The sequence below is a fragment of the Thunnus thynnus genome, chromosome 20 (genome assembly GCF_963924715.1).
Source record: "Thunnus thynnus chromosome 20, fThuThy2.1, whole genome shotgun sequence".
Classification (NCBI taxonomy): Eukaryota; Metazoa; Chordata; class Actinopteri; order Scombriformes; family Scombridae; genus Thunnus; species Thunnus thynnus.
In genome coordinates, this window is record NC_089536.1 from 17,299,062 (window position 1) to 17,312,879 (window position 13,818).

At 44.6% G+C, this 13,818-nt stretch overlaps 1 protein-coding gene across 10 annotated transcripts in view; it reads left to right on the top strand.

Moving 5' to 3' along the window:
* Positions 1-13,818, top strand: part of rhbdl1 (rhomboid, veinlet-like 1 (Drosophila)) — a 59,460-nt gene that overhangs the window by 12,187 nt on the left and 33,455 nt on the right. The window contains exon 1 of one of the 10 annotated variants that reach the window (XM_067577377.1): positions 231-758. The exons of 6 other annotated variants lie outside the window; for them this stretch is intronic. In XM_067577377.1, the coding sequence (XP_067433478.1) occupies positions 720-758 (39 nt within the window). In that variant the 5' untranslated portion in view covers positions 231-719. Of the gene's footprint in view, positions 1-230; positions 759-12,662; positions 12,802-13,818 lie in introns of those variants that run through there. 3 more of the 10 variants (XM_067577373.1, XM_067577370.1, XM_067577375.1) reach the window with 3 other exon arrangements.

A 13,818-nucleotide genomic window follows, 5' to 3' on the forward strand; every position in this document is an offset into this window, starting at 1 on the left:
GTGTGCGCGCTTGTCAGTAACAGACCAGACGTGCGTAGGGGGGTGGGGGGGTCTGTGCCAGTAGTAAGTGCAAAGCCGCAGTGGAGCCCATCCCCTGCTTCCTCCCTGAGACGCCTTACTTGTAGCGAGGAGAGGAGCCGCAGCCCCTGGCCACTCCTTCCCCTTTTGCAATTGGAAGAGAGAGGCCACCTCCCTCCCCTGCCTCATTGGTATGCAGGCGATGCAGTGTGTGTATGAGGAGAGGGAAGAGAGAGAGAGAGAGAGGTAGCAGTCAGTGCAATGGGATAGAGGAGAGCGAGGAGGAGGAGGAGGAGAGTGAATGAGAGCTGCTGGATCTGCCTTGCCTGCGTGCCTGCTTGTCGTCTGCTGAAGCTGGGTTTACCGCCGCGCCACGCTGCACTGGCACAGAGCAGAGTCACGGCCCATTTGCACACCGTCCGCACACTCAGCACCAACACGGAGCCACACAGCACCGGTTCTTACTCCAGCGAGTACCACCAGCAAGGAAAACCCAGGACCGAGCTGACCAGGTTTTCTCCATCATCAAGGGGTACGCAGCAGCAACGAAGGGGCCTGACGCTACAATTTAGGCACCAGCTGCTACCTCAACCAAATCCCCCTCCACCTTATCCCATCCTTACCAACACCACCACCACTCCTCTCTTGCTCCTCCCTATGCCCTTGTCCTCGGCGGCTCCTCTCACCTCCCTGGCCAGTATATGGATAGAAGCTCCCTGTTTCAGCTCATACAAGAGCAGGTAAGCGAGCGAGCAGCGGCAGAGGTTTCTATGGTTACGGGCTCCTGGCCACCACACCGTCTATCCAGGGATTGAGACGTGGAGGCTGGGTTGAGAGCTGATGTTAGGACTGATAGCAGGGGCTGTTTGCACGGACAGAATGAGAGTGTGAGACAACACAACGGATGCGAGCATCATGGAGCCATGTGGGCCCCCGAGAGTGTGAGGTCAGATCATGAGCCCCAGCAGGAGGGGGGCCATCGTGTCATGGTTTATGGAAGGGAGAAATGGAGGGAGGAAGGGAGGGAGGGAGGTGCACCCAAATGAACGGATGGATGTATAGATGGATTGATTATTGTGTTCTCTATTTGGAGAACGAGGCAAAAATCACAAGATAATGGTCAATTAACAAAGAGTTGTCATATAACTGCTGCAGGAGCATTTGCAGCAGTCATACTGTACGTGCATGGATGTGTTTGTCTGTACCTGTAAATGTTATTCCTTGTGATTTTCCTCATCTTTTCTGCGTTTACCACATGCCCAGTCTTATCATCATAGGGTCACAAGAACAAAAGATTGCAAGATTATTCAGCTTTTCATTTCCAAGGGTCAGGTGATGAGGCACGTGAAGTCCAAGGATAGAAGCTGCTATTTGGTTTTAAACTTTTTCTTCTTTTACAGTCCAGCTGTTGAAGATGATTGCTTAGAAAAAACACAATGTTGGTGGCCATATTTAGGCTAGTGAAAAATGTTCCTCTTGACATCTGGTTCTCTAGCCAAACTGCTGTTTTTACCGTCCAATCAGATCTATGTTTGAATTTAGCTTTGGTCTACCATCTCCAAAATTAACACACTAAAATGGATTTGAAGGTAGATTCTACCCAGAAAGCATGTGTATATTTGGCTAGTGCGTCCTGAAGACATATGTGATATCATGTCTGGTATTTAACTCTAGGATGTCTAATGCGTCTTCTGTTTTTGATGGCCTATTGGGATTTGGGCTGATTGACAGACAGACTGGGCAATCATTTTGTCTAAGAGGGAGAGATTGATTATCTGCTGCAGGGTTTGGGGGGTTACGAGTGGCCCATCAGCAACACATTGATCAACAGACTCGAGAAGCCTCAGGGAGTCTGTGTGCGTCTGTGTGTGCACAGTTGCATTTTTATGAATGTGTGTGTGTTTTTATAACAAGTGGAGGAAGCCCGTGTGGGTTGAGTGAATTCCAGTGTGGTGAGAAGATGCTCTGTGGCCACACTGGTGAGTCATTTACTGTATAAGCACTTCAGTCATAACAACTACCTAGTGATACCTCAACAATACATATTCCTTCATGGACACATTTTAATGCAGAATCAAAGAGGCTGACTCATCTATGTCAATATCCATTTTCGATCTAGCAGGTCCTTCGGCTGGAGATGAAGCCAATATTTCCACACTGTAAACGGCTGGTTGTTTTATTGATCATGGGGTTTACTCTGCTTGTGTCAGTATGTTCATATAGACAGTCTGCAAGGCCACAGTTGAGCAGACTGCAGTCCTATTAAGCTAGAGTCTAGACCAAATCACTCACACCGGCTGACGACTCGCTTTTTCCACCTTTGAGTCTCCATGCGGCGGCCTTTGATTTGGAAAAGGTCTCTCTAATTAAATTAGAATGAAGTGAAATCTGCCAACACCTCTTGGACTAGGAACAGGCCAGCTTGTTTTCAACAAAGCCTGCTGCCTGCCTAAACACTGGCCACTTTTTTCTCATCTTTATCCAGGAAAATGTTTTGCAGAGCATGTCTGATTCTGGGTTTTTTTCAGCACTGCCCTGCCTCAGATTTATATTGTCACATGCATGTGAGGCTTCCCACAACGACCACAGTGTCCCTCCAGCCTCTAAGCAAACCCACAAGAGCAGCTGGAGGTCAAGTGCTTTGCTTAAGGGCATCTCAGGTGCAGTAAAGGAAGGGGATTACTCATTCACTTTAATTGTTTTCAGTTGTCTAGTGTTTTGAACCTGCAACCTTGCATTTTTTTTATCATTAAGATTTAAGTTACCGCTGGCCCACTAACCAGTATATCTAAACTTGAATGCTTTTGGGGATTACTGGAGTTCTATAAAATCAGCATGAGGTGTTTTGCCCCAAAAAAGACTGAGCATACCTAGTTTGTGTGAGTTCTGCAGGTCTAAAGGAGAAGGGATATTGCAGCCACATGAAAATGCTGCAGGGGGAGAGAAAGAAAAAGCAACAGTGGCAACATGAGTGAGTTTATTAGTCTTTGACTGCAGGAGGTTGCAATGCTGAGCTCAGGCTATTTCTAGCCCAGCTCACACATATGCTCATGATCAGAGCACGCACACACACAGAGACGCAGTTTCTCTGATAGTCTTTCTGTTGCAGTGCCACTGATAAGGCAACTTGATGGTCGGCAGCACTCAGCCACTAAAGTACGCTATCATTAGTCTGTGAATATCTCCCCGTTTACCATTCAGTTCTTATCTGGCTTATTTATATCTCTCCCATAAGGACCTGGGGTTCTGAATACTATTTTGACATATTTATGTCAAGCAGAAAGAATAAGGCTCTTACACGCTGTCCCCTTTCATCATTCTCTGATGCTAATTTGCATTGAGCTGTATTTGAAAAATGCCTCTGGCTGTTTGTGCTGTGTTTAAACACCAGGAAATGTGGTTAGATGATTGTTTGTGTCAAAGAAAATTCCTTGGATGTCTCTCTTCAGCAGTCTCCACTTGAGGAGAGAGTGGTTTAGATCTTACGGCAGTTCAACCATGGTGAAGTCTAAGTGTAATGATGGTAACAGCAGGGCAGAACATGCATTGTAATAATTACATAGTCAGTGGCCCAGTTGTTGGTGAACACCCGTGAGTCCTGTGGGCAGCAAAGACAATTCAAAGGGTTTTTATCTGATGCCATGCAAATATGCTCTGCCCTGTAAATGCCACTGCCCTCTGCAGATACACTGCCCTGTTAAAGCTTGACGGTCTTGTTCACAGAGTCGAACGTAGTATCTGTAGTATTGGGTCTGTGCCACCGGGTTAGCACTGAGACTGGGAACAATACCAGCGCTTGTGCTGCATTCCCATTTTATTTACTAAGTACAGTTTATTTAACTACTAGAATGTAACTGTCAACCGCTATTACTTCTGAGACCAGCTAATAAGGCATCATAAGTTGTAGCTTCAGCCCACAAATGTTCAGTTTGTAGAAAATCTTTCATGTTGTCGTGGTATGTTGCATTGCTTTCTACTGTACTATGAAAGTAACTACCTTTCGATTGATTTGCCTAATTGTTTATGAATATTTTATTCACCAAAATACTTCAATTTTGATTTAATTATATATCTGACCAGGTGGTAATTAATATTGAATTACATATAAACATGGATGCCTCAAGTCAGCTGGAGCCCTATTAGCACTATTCGAAAAAAAGTAAGCCCTAATTTAATTTGGGTAATCAAGTCTGTAGAAGGTAATAAGATTTAGGGACACTACTGACAATTAATCTGCCAATTATATTCTCGATTATAGTTAGGTTTATATAATGTCAGAAAATAATGAACAATGCCTTCAAATCGCTTGTTTTGTCGGATCAATGGCTCAATACCCACATAATTTCAATTTACTATCATAAGAAAACCGAAAGACTAATTGATCAATCAGCTGAGTTTCAGCTCTAATAAGATTACCTTTATTAGAAGAAAAACAAGAACAGCCTGATAAAACAAGTACAATTTTGCCATTTTGAATTGGCTGACAAAGTGAATGCATGAAAATTGTAACCATCTTCATCATCGCTACTTCCTGCCCAATGTGCAGCATTAGCTACAACTGTCCTAGCGCTCCATCCAGAGGGCCTTGTCATTAGCTGTGTGACAGCCCTCTGCATGTAGGATGAAAAACTGGCTGTGCTTCAGCTCACTGACTGTAAGTCTGTCATGGCTGTGGTTATGTGGTTTGCCCCCTGAGCAGCAGGGATAGTTTTGAGTCCCTGTGGAACAGACTGATAAGTCAGTCGTGGGCTTGGGTCAGTCAGAGTCGCTGCACTGAAGGTAATAGAGGTCTCGGGGGTTAACACTGAGATCATTCCCCCGCAGTCAGCATTCCACTCCTCTTTGCATTCCTCCTCCTCCTCATACCCATGTATACATTTCCATCCAATGTCTTATCCATCTCCTCCCACTTGCTCCTGAGCCAGCCTAGTTAGGTCACTCTCTCTGGTTTAACACCTCCACCTTCATCCATAATCTCCCACCACGCTTCCCTTTACAACTAAACCCTGCCGTCCTCTTAGTACCACCTCATTCTTATTTCATTGGTCTCTTTCCATCTGTTTTCTCTTTTTCCTTTCCTTCTCGGGCATCTGTATCCTTCCCTGCTTTCATCGTCTCTTTCTCTCCCCCCTTTTGTGTCTTTCCTTTGCCACTCGAACGCCAATATGTCGGGAAAAAAGGGGGGGAAATGCAAGAAAGGGATGACACACAGGCGACTCGTAACCATGGCAACGCATGCAGCTTGTCAAAGTGTCGCCCTCACCAGTGTTGGATCGCTTCGATAACTGCTTCCCTCTGTGCTTTTTCCCTCCTCCTTTCAACCCTTTCTTCTCCCTCTCCCTCTCTCTCTCCATCTCTCTCACCCTCCCTCGTTCATGCGCGTCACCAGCCTGCCCAAGAAAAAAAAAAAAACAGGCTCCTCTTGCCAACACTCATTCATCTCAGTGTACCTCATCACGCTAATTGATAACCCTAATTGGCTACAAGAGCCAATCCTCCACCTCCTTGTATCCTCGGCAGACAGTCTCCCCTGTGTAACGTTCTCCCTGAATAAGGTCAGACTATGAAGGGAATAGTATCTGTGCTCTATGACAGCTCAGCGTCAACACTTGGTTTGCGTAAATGTGCACAGCCATATACAGTGTGCTTCTGTGCCTGCGCTGTTGCTGCTGCTGTATGTGTAGTGATGTGCTGACATATGGAGGCTGACAGTAATCAGACGTCCCCAGTGTGGCTCTCTGTTCCCCCTGTCAGCCTGGGCTGAGCCAGGAGCACATTAGAATCTGATCTATCTCCCCTCTGTGGCAAGTGCATGCAGAGCACTGGAGTGTGTCACAGCCCTCTTATAGAATAGAGAAGAAGAGGACTCACTGCCAGACTGCTGGGCTCGGCAGACGCACAAAATAACAGACAGTGGCGTGGCATTTTTATTCTCTGTGTGTCTCCGTTTCATTTCTGTCTCCTCTCTGGTTTACTGGCTGTCTCTTTTCTTCTTGCCTCTTTCTGTACTCTTCTCATTCTTCCACTATTTCTTTAACTTCATCATTTTTCATTTTTTTCAATCCATCGACCACCCACCTTCTTCTCCCCTTTTGCACTTCATGCCTCTCTGCTGTCTTTTTTGCACTTTCTTTCCTCCCTCTGTTCCCCACATGTCATCGTGGTGCCATACACATCACAAACACTGGCCACGTCTGTACCATTTTGCTCATCATGCCTCAAGGGAATAATGGGGCCGTGTTTTAGCGAACGTCCATGGAACACACAGTTAAGGGGATTATCTAAAAATAGACCTGGGCTTGTTTTCTTTCACGTCTTGGCTCATTTTCGTTCATGAATTTGGTTTTATGCGTGCGTTAGGCTGCTTTGAGATTGCTGGCTATCAGGCTGAGCCAATCAAGAGCTGAGTGTTAAAGTGTGTGTGGGAAAATGACCAAGAGCGAGATAGTCACGCATTCTATGGATGTTGGCCTTCATGTGTAAACAGTCCCCACTTAAACTATGTGCATGACGTCAAGAGTGCTATCAGCAAATGCCTTGGAGACAACAATGATTGTGTGTATAGAACCGTGGTTGATATTTTATATACTGTAGGTAAGTTTTTACTACTACTGAGAGTTGTGTTACTGTATAGCATCATAACTAACAAAATCCAAACCATCAAGAGCAAAGTAGGTATTTGGAATGGATACAACAACAAACAACAGCTAATCCCATCACCAAAATCACTAACCTCTCGATATCCCAGGGAAAGTTCCCAGGTGCCTGGAAGTCTGCTATTGTTACTCCAATTTTCAAATCTGGCAATCCCCATTCTACCAGTAATTACAGGCCCATCAGCATCCTACCTATAATGTCTAAGGTTGCAGAGAAATGGGTAGCTGAACAAATCATACACCACCTGAATAACTCCTTTCCCCTACACCCAATGCAATTTGGCTTCAGAGCCAACCACTCAACAGAGACAGCCAATTGCTTCTTCTTAGAAAAAATCAAATCACTGTTGGATAAAGGTGGTGTTGTTGATGCTGTGTTTCTTGATCTCAGGAAAGCATTTGATACTGTGAATCACAGAGTTCTTCTAAGTTTGAATTTTTCTGTTCATGCCCTTAAATGAGTAGAATCATACCACTCAAACCGATCTCAATCTATTCGAATACATAACCATTGATCAGATGCCCTTTGTTTGTCCACTCGTGTCCCACAAGGATCCATACTGGGCCCATTCTTATTTAGTTTATATATTAATGACTTGACATCTGTGTGTCCTGAGGTTGATATCCAAATGTATGCTGACAACACTGTATTGTATATACATGGTAGCATGAGTTGCTGCCAAACTCACAAACTCCAATGGTCAATGTTACAACATGGCTCAATCAGTGACGTCTGTAACTAAATGCGTCTAAAACTCTTGTCATATTCTTCACCAAGACATATGACACTACTGTAGAACCAGATGTTTTTGTGTTGGGAGAAAAGTTACAGGTTGTAAAAGAATGAAAATACCTTGGAATTCTGATAGACTCCAACCTCAACTTCAGGGCACAGGTTAAAAAAAAAGTCTGTAAATGGATCAAATTCAGATTCATAAGAAATTACATGACCATTGAAGTGGCAAGATATACATGCACTCAATGATTTTCTCTCACATGACTTACTGTTTGACAAGCTAGTCACAGGCTAATCACACCACATTGAAACCACTAGTCTTGTGTAAACAGACACTTAAAACTCTCGACAAAAAAAAACAAATCATTTCCACCGTTGTGTAATTTTAAGGAAATATAACCTCCTAAACTGGGAAAACTTGATTAAGCATGTAAATGCCTCTCCACTCAGAGATTTTGTTAGCATAAGAACAAACTCATATTGGATCACGAGAGGAGTTACAAGAGGGGACTGCATTATTCCACTTAGGAGAAGTGCCTTTAGTCAGTCTGCCTTTTCTGTCCGAGCCTCACAAGAGTGGAGCTCTATTCTAACACATATCAGAAAACTCAACACATACCAGTCATTTAGTTCTCATTTAAAACAATGGCTCATTGATTGTCAAATCTGTCGGCACAAAAAAACACTTCCTTTCTGCTGCTGCCAGAAACACTTCCAGTCTGTCTGTGAACTTGTCTCATGTTTCTCCAACTACTGTACTTGCATGTGTTGTCCATTGTGGTTTGTGTTTCTTGTGTAGCTCTCAGTATGATTCATGTGTTGTTTCGCATGTACTGTATGTGTTGCTTGCTTCATGATCAGTGGGCCTCTGTATCGCCTGTTTGATTCAACTGTTGATTAGATGAGCTCATAGGACTTAGTTTTACAGTCCCATGTTGTAATTGGCAATCAAAAAGCTTCACTGGGGTCATCAGGTGGGCACCCTCCTTCCTTAGTGTTTCGTTGATAGGCCCACGCAGCAACAGAACTTCAGGAGGATCAATCGAGTCCAGGTTTCTTCTGTCAACGATTCAGTCCTTTTTATGTGGACTGTAAATCAGCAGCAACAGAACTTCTGGAGGATCAGTTGAGTCCAGGTTTCTTCTGCCAATGATTCAGTCCTCTTTAAGTAGACTGTAAATCATAACTAGTGGTAACCGAACTTCAGGAGAATTAATTGAGTCCAGGTTTCTTCTGTCAATGATTCAGTCCTGTTTATTCAGACTGTAAATCATAACCTGCATCAACAGGACCTCAGCAGGATCAGTCGAGTCCAAGTTTCTTCTGTCAATTATTCAGCCCTGTTTATGTGGACTGTAAATCATAACCAGCAGAGGAACAATTGGTGGTAACTGGTAATGGCAACTAATATCCTCACATTGCTCCCCATAAAAACGGATCAATTTGTCAGCTGTCTGCGAATCCTCTTACCATCCTTTACCATTCCAGTTTCCCTTCTTGCAAAGTGACTGGGTTTGCAATACCATGAGGAGGCCATTTTCACCTGTACACGAATATGGGTCACTTCAATGTTGAGCTCATAGGACTTGGTTTTACAGTCCCATGTTGTAATCGGCAATCATTCCTTGAGCGGGGGTAGGGGTAAATGCTTCACTGGATTCATCAGACACCCTCCTTTTTTAGTGTTTTGTTGATAGGCCCACTTTACCTCCAAAGGGCTCAACGGTGACACCTGGCATCCTAGGTGCACTCCCCTCTGCTTTTATCCCTCCTGCTGGCTGATGGTCATCTTGCCAACCAGTTCTTGTCCTTTCTTTTCAGCCAGAGCCACTTGCTGCTTCACTAGGCAGCCTCTGCAAGTGACTTGGTAGCCTTTCAGAGTGCCTGTCCTTCGACTCTCATCCCTTTCAGCATCCTGGTGGTTGACATGGCCACAAAACTCCTGCAGCAGACCTCCACAGGGAGTACCTGTGTTCTCCAGCCTTTTTGTTATGCTTCAGTTGCTAGATCGGAGTCCTTCAGCTTTTTGCGTTTGTATGCTTTACCAATTGCATCCTCCCATTACACCCTCAGTTCTATGATGAACAGGGCCTTTTGTGAGGCTGACCACAGGATCAGATCTGGCCTGAGACTGGATGTAATGATCTCTGGTGGAAAGGTGAGCTTCTGGTCTGTATAGACCTTCATCTTCTAATCCCATGCTGTATTCAGTAGGCTTGATTCTTTTTTTGCAGTTGACCTCTTTGTTACCTTTCCTGCTGGTACAAAGACCATAGTGTTTGAGAAGCCAGGGGTTGGGGGAGAGAGGGCATTGTTGTTAGTCCTCCTTTCTTCCAGCACTAGTGCCAGTTGCTGAAGGACCTGGTTGTGCCTCCAGGTGTAGCATCCTTGGGTGAGGCTGGTCTTGCAGCCAGTGAGTATGTGCCGTAGGGTTGCTGGTGTTTGGCAAAGGGGACATGATGGGTCTTCCCCAAGCCACTGATTCAGGTTCTTGGGACTTGGAAGAACATTGTAGATGGCTCTGATGATGAAGCTAAATCTTCCTTCTTCCATTTCCCAAAGATCCTTCCAGGCAAGCTTCCGGTGTTCAAGCCCTCTCCTCTGGGCTCTTCTTCTCCTCTGCTCTGTGCCATATGAGTCTACTTGTGCCTAGCCCAAAGCCGCCTCTTCCATGCTGCACTTGGCCCACAATATCTCCATGCCTGAGAGTGGATTTCGCCTGTGGAACCGCCTCAGATGGGATCCACTTTTTGCCTGCTGCCACTCTGGGAGCTGCCACCTGTATTGTGGCGACCTGAGTTTCTATCAGGGTCATATCCAGCCTTATCTTGGAGCATTTGAACTCTTCAATAAGGCTAGTGATAGGCAGTTCCAGAGCCCCGTTCCCATACAAGCCAATATTGCTGAAGCATTGCAGGAGTCCAAGCCATTTCTTGGTGTATGTACTGATTGAATGTACTGTTCTCTCCAGCTTTTCGACTTGGGTGATGGGAACCTCATAGATCCTCAGAGGCCACATCAGACAGGGGAGCAATCCAAACTACAGGTACCAAAGTTTTAACTTACCTGGAAGTAGGGTCTTGTCTATGTTAGCAAGGCCTTTGATGGTTTCTTCCTTCATTACCACCGCCCTAAGCTCTTCACTTGCATCTCCGATACTCTTGGTATGGGTGTTCTGTCAATGTTGAACCTCTGGTCTTTGAGCTTGCCCTTGATAATAGAAATGGTCCTGGACTTGCTGGATTTAATCTTCATCCATTCCCATTTTATATTGGAATGAAGTTTTTCCAGGAGTCGCTTTGTACTTGTGATGGTTATGGTCAGAGTGGTCATGTCAACCATATAGGCGCGGATGGAAGGTAGTCGTTGTCCAGATAGCAGGCATTCTCCTCCTACCACCCATTTGGATCCTCTGACGATCAGTTCCATGACCATGTAAAGGCTAGTGGGGAGATGGTGCATTCTGTCATTATTCCTCTTTCCAGGGATTGCCATGACGTGATGTACTCTGATGTTGTGAGGCAAAACTGCAGATCTTGAAAATAGATTCTGTTTGTAGGACGTTGATTCCCTCCCTCCCCTCCATTGAACCTTTCCTCCATTGCTTCCTCAAGTCCCTTCTCTCCTTGATTAGGCGTTTGATTTCTTGTTGCCTTCTGGACTTGGGTGATGTTGTTTTATTCCTCCTTGGCTCTCTTGGGTCCCTTGGGACCCTTTCTACCCCATGTTCATAAATCAGATCGCTCATCCTCTCCAGCTTCTTCATTGCTTTTCCTTGAAGTCCTTCCAGGATCTTGCTCATATCTGCATTGATCATTTCCCACTCTTTTTTGCTGCAGGACTTTGGCCACTTCACATATGGCCTGTGTACTTGGATCTTCTTCTTCATCACGTGTTGTGTCTGGATTGGTTCCAGGTTCTCAGATGTTGTTGATGGCAACCAGCGTATTAGGCACATTACCGCCACCTTCTGTTCCAGAGTGTGGACCAGAGATTAAATCCTACACATTAATCCTGTCTGTCTAATGAACTCAATGAAAACTCTACTGCTCCACCCACTTGGCAGGTTCATAAAAGTTTTGTTACTGAGCTCCTGAATCCAGTCTTCCTAAATTCTTCCTTCATATATTGTCTTTATTGATCATACTTAGCACAATCTATGCTTGCATGCATAATAGCATCCTCAGCCAGATGGAAAAAAAATATGTGCATATATCGGTATTGGCATCGGCAATCGGGCACAATGAGTTGGAAATATCGGCATATCAGATATCGGCAAAAAATCCAATATCGTGCATCCCTAATTGTGAGTTGTGTCCTGCTGCTGAGCTTCACTTGACTGACTTGACCCTTCTCTCAGGAGATACTGGTCAATGCGAGGTCCCAGTCTCAGGCATTTCATCCGGCCTTGGTGTATTTTTAGGTCTCAGATAGATGTTACCTTGGACCAGCCACAGCTACATGTTCGGAGCTCATGTCCAGCAGCTGTTGCTTTTGTGCCAATAGCTGCTGGACACAGCATTAATAACTGCTTAACACTGTGTTTTAATATTGTCCTGTTGTGTGCTTCATGTACTATATGCTTTTGTAGGCTACTGCCTGCATGTGTCAACTAAAGACTCTATTATGGACATTCTCACTGATACATGCAGCTGTTTCCCGACCCACTAATCTTCCCTGACCCTTGTCTGTCTGCTGCTTACTGATGTCCTGTGCATTTTCTTGCTCTCTTGCTGCTGCTGTTTTGCTTTGCCTGTTTGTCTTACTGCTTGTGTATGCTACTCTTGTTCTGTTGTTGTCTTGCCTGATGCTGTTGTCTGCTAGCTACCTGCCTGATGCTTGTGTGCTAGACTGTTGACTGATGTGTGGTGCTGTCTTTTTAAATTTTGACATTTCTTTTTCGCCCCTACCCTCTTCCCTTAAGAGGCGTTGCCTTTTGCCAAGCTGCCATTGTAAATAAGAATTTGTTCTTAATGACTTGCCTGATAAAAAGGGTTAAATAAATAAATAAACTAATATTTGCTTAACGCTGCTTAATGTTGTCCTGTTGCTTGCCTCATGTTTTATATGCTTCTTTAGATACTGCCTACTTGCTTCAATGTTTTCACATCATTTTAGCTGTATTAACATTATCAGTGTTTTACCATCAGTTGCTGCTTGCACCCTATTTCAATAATTGTGTTTTATGTTTACCTTTTTTTGTTTTGTTCTTTTACTTTTAGGGAGCCTATTGTAACATCTGGGCAGGGACTACAGATGAAAACTAGCCTTTTGGCTAATTTTGGCATATTTACAGCAATGTTCATTAATATGCACTGTCCCTGTAAAAGTCCTGAGTCAAGCATCATCAAAACTAGCCCATTAGTTCCTGCCTCCACTGCCTTCTCCCAGGTGAATAAACACATGTTCATGGGAGTAAAAAAAGCAGATTAAATGGAATTAAAGGGATGCTTGTGTTCAGCTAAATGGCTGTAAAAACTCCTGGAAACAGTGTCGGGAGGGGGAAGTAAATCACATACAGTAAACATTTTGAGAAGAGGACACATGCACGTATGCACCCACTCTCACACCAGTGGATTCTCTGATTGATCTTCTTTGCTCCTTAGTTGAGCAGCAGAGCTTTAAGCTTTGAGCCTCCTGCAGTAGAGACCGACACGGCGCAGCAGAATTTAATGCCGCCCTCTTGATGCAGCCAGCGAAATGCCTTTGTCTAACCATGTCAGAGTAGGCTGGGTCCAGACTAAGGCAGCCTAGATGGGATTCTTCTCGTGGACTCATGACATGGGCAGCGATGATCCAGCACAAATGACTCCACACTGACGCAACATTTGAAAGCTCACTCCTCCCTGGGGCAACAAGAGGCTGTTGGTTTACTATCTGAAACCTAATGAGGCTGTGTTAGCATTCAGGAAACAGTAAAATGAGAAGCAGCAAGGGCTCTTCCCATGTGGTCTCTTTGTACTGCTCCGGTTTGTCCTCAGGCACATTTTCACAAACACAGTCAGATGCACTAAGGAGAGCTGGCATGAGAAATTAACGCTCCATTGGAGAGCAATTGAACTGCATTAAGGTAAGGGAAGAAAATCAAGTAATAAGTACGTGAGCCTGCTGCCCAAAAAAACCACATTACATAAACCAAGCATAGATGCACACCCTATATTTTATAAGCCATTTTTAACCAGGCGCTATTTTAGACAACTACACTCAGCTATTTTTATGACACTCTCTCGCTTAAATCAATTACGAGGAGCAGCGCTGGCATACAAGCATCAGCAGTAATAACCCATGGGGTTGTGGGTCTCAGTGAGTGAGTGGTGATTATAAAAAACACACTGACTGGGAGCAAATGTGACTGAGGACAGATTCACATAGTCAAATGAAGCATCCACTCAGAAACAAAGACTGAAA